Source organism: Solea solea, chromosome 11 (genome assembly GCF_958295425.1).
Source record: "Solea solea chromosome 11, fSolSol10.1, whole genome shotgun sequence".
Lineage (NCBI taxonomy): Eukaryota > Metazoa > Chordata > Actinopteri > Pleuronectiformes > Soleidae > Solea > Solea solea.
Genome location: NC_081144.1, coordinates 8,701,227 through 8,721,081, shown reverse-complemented (window position 1 = coordinate 8,721,081; position 19,855 = coordinate 8,701,227). Strand labels below are relative to the sequence as shown.

Sequence of the window (19,855 nt, the reverse complement as noted above, 5' to 3'; positions counted from 1 at the left end):
TAGCACCAAGAACACGAATATAAGTTCCAGAAGTATGCAAATTTCTGTCCATGCAGCCTTTAAGGCCCAATCACACTTCACCACTTGCCTCACAACTTAGCCTTACTTAGCCCTTTGTTATTTTACACATTCACATTATAGCATGTCGCAATACTTTTGGAGGTAGAGGGGCAGGGATGAAATGTAAGGACTAAGTATCACCTTCAGACCGAGGATTTTTAGAGGCACACTTCAAACGGAGGGTTATAAGATTTTTCCCAGCTAAACCACATCAAAGGAAACTTATGTTACCATCATTAAAGTTAACATGGTTGGCATGTTGCGTAACAAGGGTAACCACAACTAAATTTGATTGCAGTCTCTAGTACATACCAAACTGATCCACTAGTATTCCCAGGCATGGGGAATGTTTATAATATACTGTAGTTACATATCTTTACTATTGAATCTCCTAAAACAACATGTCTGCTTCAACATGACATATCACAATCTTGATGGGCTGCCCCATTCCATATGGGTCATTTTAACCAGGGAAGGGGTGGGGTAAAAATAATTTGCCACTGGGATGGGTTTTCACTTAAAAAAAAATATATTGATTTATGGAACAAAGGATCTGTGCTATTGCATGTCCAAAACAAACAAACAAAAAGGATTCAATTTTTAACATGTGCTGAATATTCACCAGAACATTCACCTTCACCAGAATATTTGCATGCCCACAACAAAGCCTTTTACTGACTCAATGAGCATGCTGATTTATAACCATGGCTGAAAGTTTGAAGAGGCACAAACAACTTCCCTCACACATCAACACCAGGACAAAAATGCAGACGTGCCTGCAAGCTGTTTCTGGAGGAGTTAAGGCTCTGACAAACAAACAGAAAATCTGAAGAGGAAAAACAATGGTTTGCATAATGCTCTTGTCATACAAACAACTTCCAATCCTATCGTATTTTGCTCCATGCAGAAGACGCTCTGCAGCAAATAGGTCATTTCAAAGCTCCGCAAATAGGATATTTCGTTTCCTCAAAACGGAAATACTCGATCTGCTACACATTGCCTTTTAGTTTGTGTTTGAAGAGAACACGTCTACGCCTTTGAACACTATAAAGTGGCACTCCGATCGTCTTTGTGAGGCGACCTTCCAATAGCTGCCCTACATGCTTTGAAACCTGGTGAGTTCTAAGGCTCCAACTGGCATAAGTCCTTCAGCTGGTCTCTTTTAAAAAAGATGAAAGCCTTTTCCCCCCCAACTAGTGGTGCACAGCTTTTTTAGTAGGAGGGCAACAACACTGTGATTAAGAAATTACACAGCAGCACTGTGTGTATCATTAGATCTATTTGCATTTCCTCACATCAGCATGTCACCAATTGGATGTTAAGCCTCCAGGTGTGACAATTTAACATCCAGGGATTGAGCTGAAGCGAATGTGGGCCAATCCCTGATTAAGACAAACTGCACACTGCTGACTTAATCCCTGTCACTTTCATTACCTGGAATTGTTAGCTGCGACACATAGAGCTCACAGATGCCCTAAACAAAATGGTGATAAGCCCACAGGCCAGCACCACTGAGCTAACCCGGTCATAAAATCGAGCACATGGATGAAAATTAAAATAGCAGATGAACTCACATAGCTGCGGGGGAGTAATAATAGAGCTGGAGTTTAATGTGTGTAAAGCTGACATCACAAGCAGAGGTCACAAACCAGAACACAGGCTTTGTTTCAGTATAAACATTAAACAGAAACAATGCTGTTTGTCAAGAAGTATTCAGACACAAACACCATCTTGGAAGTGCGATCCATATTCACCTAACACTTTTTCTCGCCACGTTAAAGTGAGAAAATATCCCATGCATCTTAAATCTGATTTTCTCCAAAATCTGCTGCGTTTTTCCTTGGCTTCCCCCCAACTAAACAACAACCAAAACATAACTTCATGATGGAGGTAAAAAGTAAAATTTAGAACTCATAACACTATAACTGCATTTAGGATATTGTATCAATCATCAATCAAGTATTTTATGTAGTGGAGTAAAAAAGCACAAAATCCACAAAATAGAGAATAGGCAGGAAGAACAAATACATCCAGACTACGGATTGGATGCTATGAAAATGAATGTCACCAAAATGATTGTAATTCATTGTGTTAATTGTAGAGGTATGCCTTACAATCTTAATTGACTCCTGAGCACATTGACATTTGTGAAATTTGTGAAACAGGAAAATAAATCACTAAGAATGCATGTTGGCGAGCTAGACAGCATTTTCAAGTCACTAAAGTGTAATTTTAATGAATTTCCCAATTCACAAATATCATAATTATGGAAATTCACCACAATCAACTCATCCTTTCCTTTCTCTAGATTGTACTCTAGTACAGGATTTGAAAAACAGGAGGCACTTAGTCAAAGATAGTCAAAAACTAACATAAGCTGCAGTTGGTGCTCAAGGCGATGGATGTGACAGAGGCCAATGCAAAGTGTTTATTCAATCATGATCATGGATCATGCCCTCCACCCTGAACCAGCCAAAGTCTTGGGTGGAGCATTTTTTGCTCAGATGGAAGAAGGTCAGTCTGAACTAGAGCAGAAGCAACAGGACCACACAGCAACATCCCAACCAGCTGCAGCTGGAGCTGGAGATGTAGATCCTCCAGAAACACAAGCACCGTCCCCCAAACTGTGATGTATCTCTCTCTCTCTCTCATACACACACACACATACGCCCATGGACTGAGATGAACTTGACGCTTGGCTGTTTAATAATTTAAAATCTATAGTAGCAATAATAAGGAACAGATGCCACTCTGAAATCCCAGCGATCTGCTTGGCAGTGAGTCCCTTTCTATAAATATGTATTTGATATGAACTCCGACCATACATGAAACAGATGGGTAGAGTATAGTACATCTTGAAAAGTTAAAACAAATAAATCAAGAATGTTCCAGTTCACTAAACACAGCACAGTTACATGGACGACTCTAAAGATGGACATGGTCGAAGTATAAGCACTGATGCATAACTGTTAGATGAAGTAAATTAAAAGGACATTTCACAGTTTAGTGAAGATATTCTGTTAGTCTTTTTGTGTTGTTTGTTTGCATTTTGGTGCTATTGATGGACCAAAGTAAACATTGGAGCGATGTTATCTTTGGACAATGTGGTGAGAATTTTTGCACAATTTTCTAAAGTTTTATGTTTTATGAGTCAAAATAATAAGTTTTCATCCCTCTTTTTTTCCCCTGGCAGCCCAAAGCCAAGAGTAAAGGGATTGGGTTCGTAACAAGGGGGTCGCTGGTTCAAATCCTGGGCCGCGCCAAGGTCTGAGGGTGTCCCTTAACAAGGCATCCAATCCCCCAGGTGCAGATCAGTGCTGCCCACTGCTCCTATGCTTGGCTTGTGTGTGTGTTCACTACTGGTGTGTAAAAAGGATGGGTTAAATGCAGAGGACAAATTCAATTTCACTCATTGGAATGTGTGGAAAACTAACTAATTCACTAACAAAATATATAATTATATACTATATATACGGCCACGGTCAGTTGTCAAAACAAGAGTATTGTTGCTGGTTCATTTTCAGTTGCTCAAGTAATTGTTTTACAACACCTTTTAAGAACTTCTATGCACTAAACATCCATTTGTTAATTTTTTTACCACTTAGCATCATGCAGTCTTCCTCTTTATTCCATTACATATGATGTCTACTTACTACATCTCTTACTTAACAGGCAGAGTAAATTTACCCCTACAAAGCAAGACATTACACCACATGTTCAGCATTCCTTCATACCAGACAATTGTACATGGACCCCACTCCAGCCCTGTCAACCAACTTTGTGTCACAAATCCATCCATCCACTCATTTTCTCACAGACACTGGATACACACAAGCTGCAAGCACCACAGGTCATTGGCCTTGAATTCCCCGCCTGTCGGCGCTCTCTGGTCTGCTCTGTGACTCAGTGACAAGCCCATTGCCATGACGGCGGCCTCGCCTCAGCTCTCCTCCCCCAACTGTTCACAGCGGAGGGAAGGATCATGGAGGTCTCTGCCCCAGGCCACTAAGAATCCGGCAAAAAGACTCTTGTCTCTCAGCCACAGCAGTAATCATACTGTGGACAAAAGTTCCATTCTGCTGCAGGACTGTTGGGACGCAAGAAAGAACCATCAATGCAGCCGGCTCAAGGAAACACTTTACATTACAGTACAGTAACAAAATGTAAACAGTATAGGATTAGTATGGTAATCATTTGTAATAGAATAACAATTATCATGGTCATAACATCTTATTTCTGTGTTAATCATCAGATAATAGTTGGTTATAACAATGGAAAGTGTATGTTGGACATAACGGAGGATGATGTTCAACTTTTTAATCACAAATATGTTCATGTGAAAGATTTATTGATGGTAAATCTCATTACAAAGCCACATTACTTATGAGATAACATGGTATTGTTGTCATTTTAACTCCTATTATCATACTATTACCATTGTTATTAAGTGAGGCTGACAAAAACAATTGTATTTAAATCACAAATTTCAAACAACCCACTTGCAATTGAATTCTTCCATTTGACTGCTCTATTTCCAATGCAAATTGGAATACGTGCAAGTTGGAGACAGTTTGTATCAATACCTAGATTTTGACAAATTATTCAGCCCGAGTTAAAATGGAAATTGCATTTCATATAAGATTGTATTGCTAGAATATCACCTGACCATTAAGGGGTTATTACCATACTATTACTATACTGTTAACATGTTGTTACTGTACTGTAGTGTAAAGTGTTTCCAAATGGACAATGAATTCTGGAGCCATGCATGAAGGTTCTGCAAGGAAGCCCAGCAGTCCTCTCTCCAGCCAGGGGGATCCCAAGGTGTTCCCAGGCCCCCGAGGTCTCCCCTCGGAAGGACATGTCTAAAACACCTCCACAGGAGGCATCCGAACCAGATGCCCAAACCACCTCGACTGGCTCCTCTCAACGTGGAGGAGCAGTGTTTCGCTCTGAGCTCCTCCCAGATGTCCAAGCTCCTCAGCCCATCTCTAAGGCTGAGCCTGGCCACCCTGCGGAGGAAACTCATTTCGTCCGCCTGTATTCACAATGTCGTTCTTTCGGTCATTACCCAAAACTCTTGACTATAGGTAAGGGTTGTAACGTAGATCGACCAATAAATCAAGAGCTTTGCCTTCCAGCTTAGCTCCCTCTTTAAAGATCAATGATCACGGTGGACTCTGGGAAAAGATGATGAACATTGTTTTCAAATTTTCTGGTACTTAAGTGCTCATGTAATCAATATCATTATTCATTATTTGCAAATGAGAATGATCATTAGTCGCAGCAATGATACATCTACATATAAACTACAACATAAGTGAATGGCTGCCATGTGTGCAAAGTCATTCGTATATTGTGCTCCAACAGTACGTAAGTGTGACCTCAAATTAACATGTCAGTGGGGAGAAAACAGCTCAAACGTTGCGTGTTGCCAATGTTGTGCCGGAGCAAACACAAACACATGAGTTCCTGTGGCCTTGTATTTGTTACAGACCACTTTCTCAAAGCAGATGTGCAGAGCATCGCTGGTTGCAGCCTCACATCGGTCTGAGTCAGAGTATCCATGGAGACTAACAGAAAAACACAAATAGTTTGTTCGAGCTCTGAACTGGACGGGTTATTTGTAATGTTGTTAGGAAAAGCTTACACAGCAGCTTTACAGGAGAGAAGTGCCCGTCTCCTGGTCTGTTCACCGTCTTTGTTCAAATACAGAGTAAATGATTGTTAAAAGCACAGAGCTCGAGCTAATAGAGAATATTTGAGAGGTAATAGCGCAGAACTGATTCCCTGCCTGATTTTACATGTGTGGGAAGCAGTGTGTCATGCCAATGCTCATTGTGAAAACCCTTGATTTTCCTGTATTCTGGGCCCGCTGCTTCCCTCCAGTCATCCACCTCCAGGCTTGTTACATAACGCTTCATACTGTAGCGTTGCTTTTAGCTTCACAAAAGAGCCATTTGGATGTTCTCTGAAAACTCTGTTACAGGCCTCACTGGCTGCAAGAACTCTTTCTGGTCACTTAAACATCCCGGGCAGCACATAAAAGACTCATAATATAAACGCAGCTGACAATATCTGGAGCAAATGGGAACATATTTCTCCACTCGTATACGAGGTTTGCATTCATTGATACAGCTGCAATGGAAAATTTTATATATTATTTATATATATTTATGTACAGTGACCTTTAGTCATCCTTTCAGTTGACCTAAAATGCCTCAAACCAAAAACAATCTAGCTGGTGGCTTGTTGGTAGCATGTCAAGCGCCATTCCACGTCTTTCTACCATCCATTAACTTCAATATAAAGCCGACAGAGCACTCTCCGTGTAAGACCAAAAATGCACATCATGTATTTTAAAAGTCTGGTTTTAGTCGGACTAACACAACAATTGATTTTCTTCTAACGTGTAACCGTGTAAATAATGAGGTAGGCGACTCTAAGCCTGTCTCGCTGCAGCTTCACTGTGCTGTTAAACACAGGAGGAGAAGGTTTGTGCAAACGCCCGTCACTCACTGAGCAAACCCTCCGTGCCTTTCTCCAGCTCCAGATGACAGTCATTTACGTGCTGCTGTCAAGTCTGGAAGCACAGATTCTATCTATGTGGGAGCGCACAATGAACAATCACAATGATGAACGTTTTTGCCTGATGCTTTGCCAAAAAACAAAGCTGTTTGTTACTTGGGTTAGGGTTAGCAAACTGTGATGCTGATGTAAACTGCTCACAAAGTTTTCCAACAGGTCAAATTATTATCCAATCATTCACAAATGTTAGTGAATTTGAAACATGTGATAATGCTTATGCATCAATCCCCTGCTCTGTGAACTACTTTGCAATAATACCAAACAGTTTGAAAGTATCAAACTAATCCAGCTACAGACCACCTAGATGAATCACTTCAGGTCAAGGGGTTCAGGTTTAATTCTTCATTTTCACTCTTTTAATTGAACCCCAACTCTAAAGGCCCATTTATACTATATTTTCGCCCATTTCTGTCTGTCCACCCATCTCTTAAATTCCTGCAGCACTGCAGTATTTCATCACAATACTGTCCTGTCACACATTTTATCTTTATCAGATGATTGCAGTATTTGGCCATTGGGAATTTTGGATTTAATTAGCAACTGACTGTTTTGGGATTAAAAGTGTAGCCCTAAAATGAGTCAAGAAGTCATTGCACCGACAAAAATCAAGCAGTGAAAATCAATCTTTGGTGACCATCACTGAAGACACGCACAGCTCACGTGTGCTTTTTATTGCCTGCCATTAGAAATCCATCAATCCATTGTCTACCGCTTCATCCTCCATATGAGGGTTGCAGGGGGAGCTGGAGCAAATCCCAGCTGACATAGAGTGAGAGGTGACCAGTCCATCACAGCAGACAAACAACATTTACTCTAACGCTGACACCTATAGTCCAATTAACTTAAGCCCCAATTTTGGGAGGAACCGGAAAAACTGGACAACATCCACACGTGATCATCTTGCTGTGAGACAAAGAATAATAAATCGAATATTTAGGAACAGCCTCAAATCAGCTAAATGTAAGTTATGTTATTATAAATAAGACCTATGCTGGTCTTTAAGACTTTTACTTATCACGGAGTATCTTCTCATATAATTTTATTGGTATTTCCGCTGCAGTGAAGGATCTTTCCTCCTCTGTAAGTGTGAAAGGATTCTGGCTCAGACTCGCGCTTAACAGTTTGGGAGCAGAGGACCAGGTTTAGATGTGGGTGTAGAAAATTCCTGTCTTATTTATGTAACCTCTGGTGCACAGCGGTCACAGGCTCCAGCACAGAGTCTGAGTGGAAACCTTCTCTGATCCAGTGATTAGTGACACTGTTTGAAGTGACACTGATTGAGCTGCTGCTGAAACAATACTTGAAGCATTAGTCAACAGGCAGTCACAAAGAACTTAGTAGAATTGACAGTACATGTTGAATTAGCCTTTTTTTCTGTTGCAGGTGAACAGATGTTTGACGGCATTAGGCTTTAAGAAAATGCACAGATGACCTTTTCACGCTTCTCTGACGAGATGATGGATTGACCATGAGAATAATCATTGGTTCCAACCTGACTTGGAGCCGGACCCTTGGACAGGAGCTTATTAATGATGGAAATCTAAACGTTATGACGGATTACCGCTGTAGCACATTGCAGTAAATCACTTCCCTTTCTTTCCTATATTTCTCCTGGATTGGAAATATGATATATTATTCCAGGCAAGTGGTGGTGGAAGTATTCACATCCTAAACTGAAGGAGAAGTACTAATATCGCAGTGTAAATGTCCTGCATTGAGCAAATGAAGCAAGAAGAGCTTATCCTGTCATACTGACAGTAAAATTCACTTCTTTTTGTGGGCGTATCTTTGTGTTTTCAGAAAAACTCTAACCTGTTTGCAGCTGTCTCACTTTACTAGCACAATTATGTTGCATTGGAACTTTGCAAACCTTTTTCTCCACGGAGCTGCCCCTTGTGTCTACTGAACAGAAGCTGTGCAGCCATGTGCAAATGCACATGAATACATAGAGAACAAAGAGTTTATTCCAAAGATTCTTACAAGTGCAACTGCGAAAAAAACGCCAGGTTCGGCGTCCATTTTGCATGCTTCTGTGTTTCTCAGTTCACACCATTCAGAAAAATAAGTTTTTCATTTGATTACTCGTGTGTGGCCCCTCTTTTCTCTGCTTCTTGTTTGCCGCATCTGCCATGATGAACGTCTAAAATAACGCTAACGCTGCCTCAATCTTACAACCGCTACCTGGCTGGGAGGCGCGTAGGTGTTGGTAGTGCCAAAAGCAATTTGTGTTTCTCACGAGACTTCATGAAACCTCTGATTTCGGGGCTGGTTTTCCGCTAAAAGACTGTAGGGGGAATGGAGACAGCCCCCAATCTCCTCACGAACAAGCCATTTAACCATCCCAATGACCCCGAAGCTGTTGAATCAGGGTAAAAATCCTGCATAGTTTGCACTTTAAACAAGACAAGTCAGCAAAGTCAACTTGATCTACTGTAAGAAGAAAGCAGACCCATATGAGTGTGAAAGTATTATATTGAAAAGGAAATCAGTTGTCGGACTTAATCAGTTCAGATGGAGCCAATTTGACACTGAGCTGATAAATCTCAAGACCATTATCTCCTATGGCTTTTTTCTCTTTTTTAAGTCTTCACAACATTTTATCTTCCCAATCTAAGAGTTTATAAAACTAGGTTGACATTTTACATTTCAAACATGGGGACAGTGATGTGTTTGGTCTTTTGCATTGAGTCATGAGTTTCCAATTCATTTCAGCTCATCTTGTAGCCTTAACTCTTTACTTTTCTCTTAACTTTTTTGAGAAAATGTGAATTTTAGTATGATATATGAACTATATTAAGTCAATGTGTTGCTTTCCACCAATTAACTGATCTCTTGACTGAATGGCTCAAGACTGTGAGAAGTCAAGAATGGAATGACTAACTGTTTATGAGTTTGTGCACATGTACGTGAATTTAACTGTATATACATGTGATGTATGATTTTATTTCAGCAGCTCCTAGTGAGGCCATGTGACACCACATCATTATCATGAAATTAAGTGAAATGAATGACAGAGGGATGGGCCTGAGGAAACCTCAACACTGTAATTGTAGTCCATCATTTCTCAGAGACTTTTCAGTGCAACATGTCGCAGTTCACACATGTAACCGACTCACGCTGCTCAAACCATTTCTTAATTTAAAAAAATAACCCGCAAACACAAGTTTACATGTTGAAATTCAACACTTGTAACGTTAAATTAACCAGAGAGTTTCGTGTTCTTACCTAAACCGGGGTGAATCTTTGATGCAGTCTTCAAAATCCACCGTCATTTTCTTGGTTAAAAAAAGACTTCAACGTGTTTAAAATGCGGAGTTCATCTCCCAGGTAGTTCTTTTTTTTAAAAAAGAGGGTATTTAGTTAGTATCCAGTTACAGTTTGTCTTGTCCCTCGCTGTCCTGCTGCTGCTGCCCACTCTTCCCTGACTCTGCTCGGTCTGATCTGGTCTGAGAAGCCGCTGCCGCTTTCAGCAGCTCTGCACATTGTGCTGCCTTCACGTGCTCCTTAGAAATGTCGGACATATAAACCTCCCACGTTCGACTTACAGTATGACCTGTTAAAGAACTTCTAGAATCAAAGTGTAAGTATTTTAAAGTAATCATATTGTGGAGTTAATGTTATATTTTCAGTTGTAAATGGAGAAACTGCAAAACTCGAATCAACAAAGACATTTTAAGTCAAGCAAATTGGATTTGGTTATTTGTTTTGTTTGTATTGCATTGTATTGCATTTTTTTTTTTACAAAATCTAATAAATATATAGAGAATATGCCTATTGCAGTGTATTTATAATGCATACACAGAAAACTATACCTTGTCAGGACCAGAGTCAGGACCAGAGTCCAAAACATGGTCCTAATGAGGCAGAACATACTTTCTGAGGAACTTAGGGGTAAACTGGTGATGGTTTAGTATGGTAAGGTTGGTGTGTGTGTGTGTGTGTGTGTAGTTTCAATTGTTTATGCCTATGAGTAAATATGATGAACCCACCACCAGCATTCATCATCCATACATTATCTACCTCGTCACAAATGGAATTTTCTGTTTGCACCTGAATGCAACACATGCTCATCCCTCATCATCATGAGTGCAAGAGTGCTGACGTCATGTTTAAATTCATTTGAACAAATGGAATAAATGTGAGTTACCTCTTCTTTTTGTTTTTGTACTTAATTATAAAAATTGAGGACTTACATTTCAGTCAACGCAGATGAAACATCAAAACACCCAACAAGATTATATGTGACTTGGACTATAATCCAGTTTTAATTATGAGGCCTCTCAATCTGTTGTGTTCATAATCAAGTTCTTTCATTTTTAAATTCCCCACAGTTTGTACAACAGAAAAATGTATCTTCAGATCATTAGCACTTATCCATTTTACTCCTTTGCGTATGGCATGTTTTCAGTCTTATCACTGACCATCGCACAAGCTGTGAAATCTATTTAATGTAAAAGCTATTTAATTCAGTCACTTACAGTAATTCCCAAACACTTAAATAAAACCTTTGAAAGGTTTAACACGTTCTATGGTTACCTACAGTGCACCACTTCCCCATGCAGCTGTTAAATAAGAGTAGCTTAAGTGCATCCACTGACCCAGAAAGGCTATTATTAATTCACAGGAAATAGGAAAGGCTGGAGAAGGAGCGCCTGCTTGGGATTTCACTGCAGGATTTCATAGAGCGCCATTGTTCCTTCCCATCCCGGCTTAAAAAAGCCTGCGGCTCAGGACATGAATGAAGATGATCTCATCGACTCTCAGCGGAGGTGACTTGACTAAATGCCACATTCAAGGAAATCTCAAAGGGAAGACAGTATTCTGTTTGTTTATCCACATTGTACGACTATGATGGTTGGATTCATGGACTGCAATGACATTTTTTACGTTATTTTCCTGCAACCTATTTTTTATCTTTGCATGAATGAGAACTGCAAAAAAAAACGTGAACTATGCAGGATCATCATAAGCCTGTGGTGCAATAAGGCCATAAAGAGTCCTCCTCTTCGTTTTGGACAAAAACAGCAGTTTGGTCAGTCATGTGACTCTGTCCACTAAGTGACCTTCCCGTCTCCTCCTCTGCCTCATCCCAGGTTTTTTTTACTAATATGGGATACAAGCTCCAAAAGCTTCTTGGTCAGTGAAACTGCTGAGTCAGTGGCTGGCTTCACTTAAAATGCTGGAGAAACTATTGTTAATTTGTATTGCAGCGACACATGATCGTGTTGTCTGGCATGATGGTGCAGTACGGTGGCCTGGTAGCTCCAAATCTGCTGTACTTGGATTTTCAGCAGATGCACACAAATGTTAAATACTCTAAATAATAGCAGATGCAAAATAACAATATATGCAACAAAAACAATCCACCTCTATAGAACCGACCTATTCTATAAAAGTGATGCATCACTGCACTTTATATTTATTGTTACTATATCTTTGAGTATGTCCTAATAATGTGTTGTGTACAGGGAACTGGCTGTTTGTGGTACTTTTTTCTTTGCTTTTCCTTTTGTCTGTTTTATAATTGTTTAATCTTGTGGAAAAACCTGAAATAAAATATTGAAAAAAAATAAGCTATAAGCTTATTGTGTCTTCAGGTAGCTTACATTTGTCCATTCTGGGCTACTGTACAAACATATTGGTATGACATGGCAGACTCTGAAGAGGACTCACTCCTGGTGTAAAATAAAGGTGATGGAAACACAACACCTCTTCTATTCCACAGAAAGACGCTCCTCCTATAGTACATCCAACACACTGGACCTTTAACAGACTTCGTTGTCCTCAGAGGACAAACGCCGATGTCTTTGCTGACCACCAACCACATCGTTCATTTCAGTTCATATTACAAGGGCAGTCAGTAAGCGCATGGGTATCATATCGTCTTGTGACTGTAAGTCAATTTGCCACACTGACAATCTTACCATCATATCAATAAGGTGATGCATTGACCTGACTCCTGTGGCATCAAAGGCGGTCAGAGATGACGACCTTCTGCCAAATCACACACTGGGGGAAGCTGTCGACTCCCATTTTGTTGTTCCCATCAGCAGCCACTCTCATGGCAGACACACGCACTGCGACTGCAGCGTTTAATCACAGGCAGAGATGTGTGGGTCTCAGGGAGGGTGACCTACTTTTGCTCCCCTCTTTGGTCTGTTGGAGAGAGAGAGAGAGAGAGTAGTGAGAAGCCATGCTGCTGAGCACACAATATGTAATGGTATCTCTTTTGACTGCAGGTATGAGGTGCAGATGCTCAATAATGTTGTGTATTATGTGTGCATATGTCTTCTCACTGACGCACAGACTTCACTACAGACTATTAATGGCACTGACTCGTAGAAACATATTATAAAAGAAAAATCCATTAAAACTGGAATTCTCAGGAGTTATAAGACGTTTTATTTTGTGCAGATTAAACAAATAAGACGTGGGACTTCTTAATCGGTGAGCTTTATGCACCAGGTGTTGGTTTGAACTGTTTTTCATTTTGGAGAGAGCCAGACCGTTTCCTCTTTTCATTCTTCTTCTTCTTCTGGGCTCAAGCTTTGTTTCCAGCATGCAGACATACACATGGTACTGATATTCTAATCCAGCTCTTGGCAAGATGGTTGAATAAAAGTATTTTCCAAAAAACCTGAACTATGTTTTTAAAAGCTTTAAAGGGTTTAAAGTTATATAACTTAAATATGTTACTGTATGTGCCTGTCCGCCTTATTGTCAATGAGCACATCAGTTGTCAAGAACATACTGTACTCATCATGAAGAGGCTCCTCCTGGAGCAGCGGGTCATTAGATGTTTTGACCCTGGCTCCAGTGTGTCAGAAGTGTTGTGGAGTCACAGGCTTTTACAGCCCAGAGCCCCCTCAGCACCACAGGCCCAGATCCTTATCCGCTGGAGAGTTCTTCAAAAGACTACAGAATCCTGCCAGGGAGACAAGTGACGGGATCTCATAAAGTGTGGACAGGGTCAGTGCTGGGTCAGAGCTGGAGGAGAAACAGAGGAAAGTCCTTCTCGATCAGCTCAAATCAGAGATGCGCTTTATGTTGTATTCACAAAAGAATTGCAGTTTGAGTGTTCGAGTACACAACCAGGACATTCTGCTCTGTTTAAACACATCAGGACAGAAAAAAATTGTTTTTCCCTGCACTTCATTTTAGGGAGGAAAGTATGAGATGAGCTGCAGGCATGTTATTTCTAATACAAGATTCTAATACAAACTGATAACTGACAACAAATACTTCAGAATAAATACATTTACTTGACCTTGTCAGGACCAGTAGTCCACATGGAGAAGAAAACCTGGTCCTAATGAGGCAGAACCCCATTTCTGAGGAACTGGTTAGGTTTAGGGATAAGATTTGGACTGCAGTTAGGTGAACGTTAGGGTTAAGGGTTAACTGGTTATGCTGAAGTTTCGGTATATTGCTTTGTTTAGGCTGTCCAGATGAATGGAAGTCAATGCCAGTCCTTAAAAGGATAGCTGCATAAACCTGTGTGTGTGTGTGTGTGAAACTCCCCCATCATGTGCTTCAGCTGCATCACATCCTGAGGAATCATTGAGGCTGGCGTTGCTAAGCGATGGCTCGGTGCTGCTGATAAAGGCTGGATTAGGGAATCCTGCAGATGATCACAGGAGCTGACTCCTATTTGAAGTGTGAGTCTTTGATAGTCCTGACACCCCATGACACCTCCTGTAATGTCCATCCACACCATGGTACCTGCACCAAAATAACAAAACTATGACACTGATTTTATGACACTGCATTATTTGTCTCCACATATGCTGTTGACTGTTCTCAAAATGGTGACTTTTTTCATTTCTGTGTCTGTACATCTACAACGTAACACTGTACATGGTTTTCTTTTAATTTACATTTAGATAATCTTCTAAAGTTCTAAAATAACTGTTGCTGTTCTTTCTGCCGCTGTCCAGTAACAGAGAGAATGAGGACATCATTAAGTATTGAGACACAAACCCATACACTGTTTTAAGGTTTTATTGTCAATAAAAAAAACATAAAAAATGTGAACACCTTTTTTTTTTTTTTTTTTACAGAGAAACAACAAAGAAGCACCTGCAGGAATGTTCTAACATGTAGTTTATCGTTGTTGGTCTGCCAAATACAAGGCTGCCACCTAGTGGTGATTACTAAAACATTTACCACACCGTGAAGAACGTCCTCTCACATGGACTGTGTGAAAGGCCTTTGTCTTTTCTGAGTATTTAACTCTGTGAAAAACACAAGAAAAAATGTTGTCAGGTTGAATATCAGAGACTGTATAGAGACGTTTGACACTGAAGTAACGTGACAGTTGAAAAAAAAACTCACGGAAGAACTGCTGGTATTGCTCTGATTATATGTGGTCACGTCATCTGCTCTGACTGCAGGCCTTGATGCTCGTAGCAGGTATTTAGGTACATGCTGGAAAAAAAATGATTTCATAAACTAAATCAATACAATGGAAGGTTATGATTCAGAGATCACAAACAACCCTTAACACATGCAGCTGATGACTATACAAGGTTGGTTTGAAGAAAGCTTTAATCTGGATTGTGCAGGCCAAGCTCTTGGGTAATACATTATTCCAACTACACACGGAGGATCCCAAACTGGTTAAAGGAGCGTAGGGTAAGCATAAACTGAAAGATGCATATAACCAAAAAAATGCCTTGTTTTATCACATTATTTTGTATTGTTATTAGTGTGTCTCCTTTAATTGGAGCCAATGCTGATTTTCCTTGACTGTTGATATTGTCATGTTTATATTATAAATATATTTTGTCACCTTTTAGTATTTTGCCTTATGCCACTGACCGGCCCCATGATTCAAGGGTCACTTGATTGTTGTTCATCATGTTAAGACATGGCAAATGAAAATTGTCACTCGGGACCAGCAGAGATAAATGCCTATAGGAGGCTGCTACAATATGGCATGTATGTTGATATTCATTACTGTAATAAAATAAATAAATAAACAAACATCTGTGTCTTCAAATGCTCAACGTGCTACCAAGAAAGTAGTTCAGAGTAAAAAGCTGTTTAGTACAGTATAGAATTAATACTCCACAATGTATCAAAAACTGCAACTGCAACTGCACATAAAATAAACCTACTTCTACTCCTCTTACTAATAATCATAACACTACACTATCCCGCCTACATGCTGCCAAAGAAAATGAGTGTGCAGATGGTTGCATGACTTGTAGTGCATCGCATGCACCCGTATATAGGTTGAGCCGCAAACGTGGTTATGCGCCACAGCAGTGTATTTACAGTGACTGGTTTGCCTCGCACACGATCCTCAGACGAGACTCCCTCTGCTCTGTTTACCCTGAGCAAGCAAACTTCAAACTACTTAATGAGAACAGAGGAAGTTCACAGCAAAGCTGATCTACAGCCTATTTTGTTTTATCCATTTATCCATCAGAGAACACAAACGATTGCACTCCACTAACAGAGCTGAGCATCCGTTTGTCCTGAAAAATAAACAATGGGTGATCTTTGATGAGTCCTAAACGTAATTTAATAGCTCTCTAATCATCTGAATGATTATGAAAAAAGAGGTAGGAAATTCTCACAACAAGAAAAACTGTGGAGAGAAAAGAAATCTGCATTAAATATTGACTAGTAATCAACGGGAATCTAATTATTGTTTAAAAGAACTATTAGGCTGTCATTAAAGGGGTCAGTATCAGATTAATGTACAGCAATGTAAACTCATATTAAAGTTAAACTGAACCTTTATATCAGTGACTTTGCGGACTCTGGTCCTCATTTATCATGTTCCGCTTCTTCAGTGACACAGCCTCCATCTCAGAGCAGTGAAAGTTGCTGAATTTTACACAATTTGAAAACTAATTTTCAAACACCGGGACTGGAAAAATATGGGAAACAGATTTGTTTTGTTTTTTTGTTTTTTTCACAGTCACATCATAAAAAACAGAGGCGTCTGTGAGGACACTGGAAATATCTCGAGTGGATCAACTGGTGTTTGCTGTTTGGATAAAGAAAGCTAAACTAGGCGTGATATTAACACATGACAAGAATGATATGGGCAAGAAGTAAAAATATGTGAAATTAAATAAACCTCTCAGAAATCACAGAAAGATGGTGCTTTTATTTGATCATAATGTTGAGCTGTAGTTGAAAGGTTTAACTTAAATGTACCACCATCTCCAATAAAGTGTTCACCTCACGCTGTCAGGGAAATAAAAATTGTTTGTGTAACGTTAAACTGACCAAGGATGTTTGTGGGCGAGGATTTGGTTCGTCTCTGGCTCTGTTCCTCAGCCTCGTGCTGCGTCGTCGTACTGTGAAGCCGCTTGTGTGATTCAAGGTCGAGGGCCGAAGGCGACTGCTGGTAGTTGCAGTGTCATCAACTTCAGCTAGAAGGTCTGTAAGTTCTCCATCACTGATCTCTTCCACCATGGAGGCGCCTGAACGGAGACAATTTCACAAAAAAAAGGAGACCTAAAGAAATAGTGTAATTGTGTCAATTTTGAAAACTCAGCTTATTAAAAACATCTGGATCATGTTTACACATAAATAGATTGGCCCTCTACATATGCCTGATAATCCCTTCATAACAATGTCTGCATTACTTATGGAGAATATCACAAAAATTCCATTTTAGCTGCAATCTTAAATAAAAAAACCAGTTTGTATTGAGTCTGAAAACAACATATGTCTGCTGCCTGTATGAGTTGTCCCTGACCTGTGGAAAAGTTTGTCCACTTGAACAGATCATACTAAGTTTATTTTTAATTTTTCAGAAGTCCAAGACATTACAAGTTAGAGTGTGCATTTAGATTTGTGGAGGGGGAGATTTGATGTGTGTTTAAGGCTGCCACTTGCTGCTTTTCACTTTTAAGTATTTAAACATGTACAATAACTTCAGTTTCACCTGTATGAGGAAGAATGGCTGCACAGTCTGGACAAACCCAGTCACCTTCAGGGGCTGCACTTAATGCTGGAGTCAAGCAGTCCATATGATACCTGTAAACATAAAGTACAACCACTGTTTTATGATTAAATAACTCAGGCAAACACATCATGAAAATGAAGTTATTTCATATTCTGTGGTTTTCGAAAGGCTTTGTAATCGGGAGCAAGTAGATTCTTGAGGAGCCTCCTCACAAGTTAAAAAATACATGAACAAGTGTGTGGTGAAATAAATCCATACCCTGAATCACAGTGTATGCACACTAGCAGCCGCTGCCTGCGGTCACTACGTCCACATTCCTCACAGATAACAGCATCACTTGCCTGCTCTTCATCATCACTGTCCCTTTTCACTGGTTTTACTTTGATCTGCAGAAGCAGCACAAACAGTTGAGCTACCAGCACTGTTCACACATTACCTAAAGACTCTGCAGATAAAGCTCCCCTCCCACACAGCGAGTGATTACCTCTGCTTGAATGTCCCCTCCACGACACCGCCTTTGGTGGATGACGGCAAAACTGATCCGGTCCACTGGGCATGTGTTGGCAGTCTGAGGACAGAGAGACAAAATGTAAAGGAAAAACTAAATAATTTCCATTACAGTTAATGAAGTTCAGCTCTGATAAAGTACTGCTGGAAGTAAGTATCCTTTCTTACATATTATGTAAGAAAAGGGGTATGGTACCAGTGCATCTAAACTAGGGCTGACAACAATGTTCTGATATCAACCCAATTAAAACAACAGACACTGCCATGTAAACAGCACATTTTAATTACCACAACCTGAATAAGGTTCTACACAGAATAAGCAATAATCAGATTAACGCATATGTCTTCACATTCGATTTTTCATAATTAAGTCATAATCAGATTATGTTTTGTAACATGTAAACAGATATATCAAATATTCTATTTGCAATTCATGTGATCATAATCAAACATCACAGTAACTTAAAGGGCTGCAGCTGAGGAAAACAGTGGGGCAGTAAAATCATTTAAAATTAGAATTTTCCATTGGTGATTATTGATTATATTCTCGATTAATCAATTCTTCCATAATATGGAAAAGACTGGTGTTAAGTGCTGATCAGTGTTACCTTAAACTCTAAACTACTTCATCTTGAAATGTTTTTATTTAGTTCAGAGACCAAAAATATTCAGTTTACTGTTATAGCAAAGCAAAGAAATCAGAAGATCAAAAGTTAAAGGCTTTCTTTATCAATTTATCACTGTAGCCCTTAACAATAGTGCGCCATGTTTACAGCGTGAGTGATTAATCTCCTGCACAACTGAAATGATTGAGTGATAAGTCACTAGGGACACAATTAAATCAAGTAATATACAATATTAATTGACATCGCGCAAAAACAACAAGTCTTATTTAATGCATGTTTATATAATTGTAAGATGAACCGTGTTTCCTGATATTTATGGACAACATTTTTCAGTTCAAACAGTCACACAGATTAAATGATTATGGAAAATAATCTTTTGTTGCAGTTATTGTCTGAAGAGGTTTTTTTTTAATTGTGATAAACATTACCTGGGACCATTGAAGAATACAGTCAAGACAGAAGACATGCTGGCACTTCTCCAGAGAGCCCACAGTCTGCTGCTCAAAGTCACTCAGACAGATGTGACATTTATCCGCTGTGTCCATGTTTCACTTCGTACTCAACAAACCAACTGTCAGTTTGGATTCAATGTTTTAAATGGTTTGGCCGTAATTAAATGTGGCACATTTGATATTGCATAACCGGGGCAAACGGCGAAGGCTCCGAAATAAGGACTGATTACTTACTTCTAAAAAAAAATACATTTAAATTAAGTCAGGTTTTTAGTTTGGAGACACCCGGTTAGCTAGCTTAGCTTAGCCGGTAGCTAACAACGTGAAGGTTGTTTTATGTGCTCCCTTAGATAAAGTCACTAGACTAGAGTGACACTGTTTACTGTTATTGGTTTACAACCCTCCAACTGTTTGTTTTTACATTGCATTAGTAATCATTCACGTTAAGTTGGCGAAAAGAACAAATATCGAGCACTTTTTTAATCCCACAGTTCTCTGTGATCCGCAGCTAACGTTGTACATACGTGTTACATACCGCCACCTACTGTTTCGGGGTGGGATCAATCGTTGCCTCAACCAACTATTTTTTATCACTGTAGGTCAAAAAAGATTGCTGCTATGGTTTGTATTTACCTAAATTACATACAATAAGAACAACTTAGACATATAACATGTGTCCTCTGTATAAAAAA

The 19,855-nt window shown here is 39.7% G+C and overlaps 2 protein-coding genes across 5 annotated transcripts in view; both read right to left on the bottom strand.

Annotated features, from left to right (window-relative positions):
* LOC131468735 (arf-GAP with coiled-coil, ANK repeat and PH domain-containing protein 3-like) overlaps positions 1–10,084 on the bottom strand; it is a 64,230-nt gene extending 54,146 nt beyond the window's left edge. For all 4 annotated transcript variants that reach the window (XM_058643274.1, XM_058643275.1, XM_058643276.1 and 1 more), the window contains exon 1: positions 9,874–10,084. In XM_058643274.1, the coding sequence (XP_058499257.1) occupies positions 9,874–9,920 (47 nt within the window). In that variant the 5' untranslated portion in view covers positions 9,921–10,084. The remainder of the gene's footprint in view (positions 1–9,873) is intronic.
* Positions 10,085–14,662: 4,578 nt separating this feature from the next.
* On the bottom strand, positions 14,663–19,709 carry LOC131468758 (PHD and RING finger domain-containing protein 1-like). Its single transcript, XM_058643332.1, has 7 exons — positions 19,140–19,709; positions 18,063–18,146; positions 17,837–17,964; positions 17,558–17,649; positions 16,894–17,090; positions 14,983–15,075; positions 14,663–14,882 (listed from the first exon to the last, which is right to left on the bottom strand). Exons 1-7 carry the CDS (start codon positions 19,254–19,256, stop codon positions 14,877–14,879), a joined length of 717 nt encoding a protein of 238 aa, XP_058499315.1. The 5' UTR covers positions 19,257–19,709; the 3' UTR covers positions 14,663–14,876.
* Between the last annotated feature and the right edge of the window lie 146 nt (positions 19,710–19,855).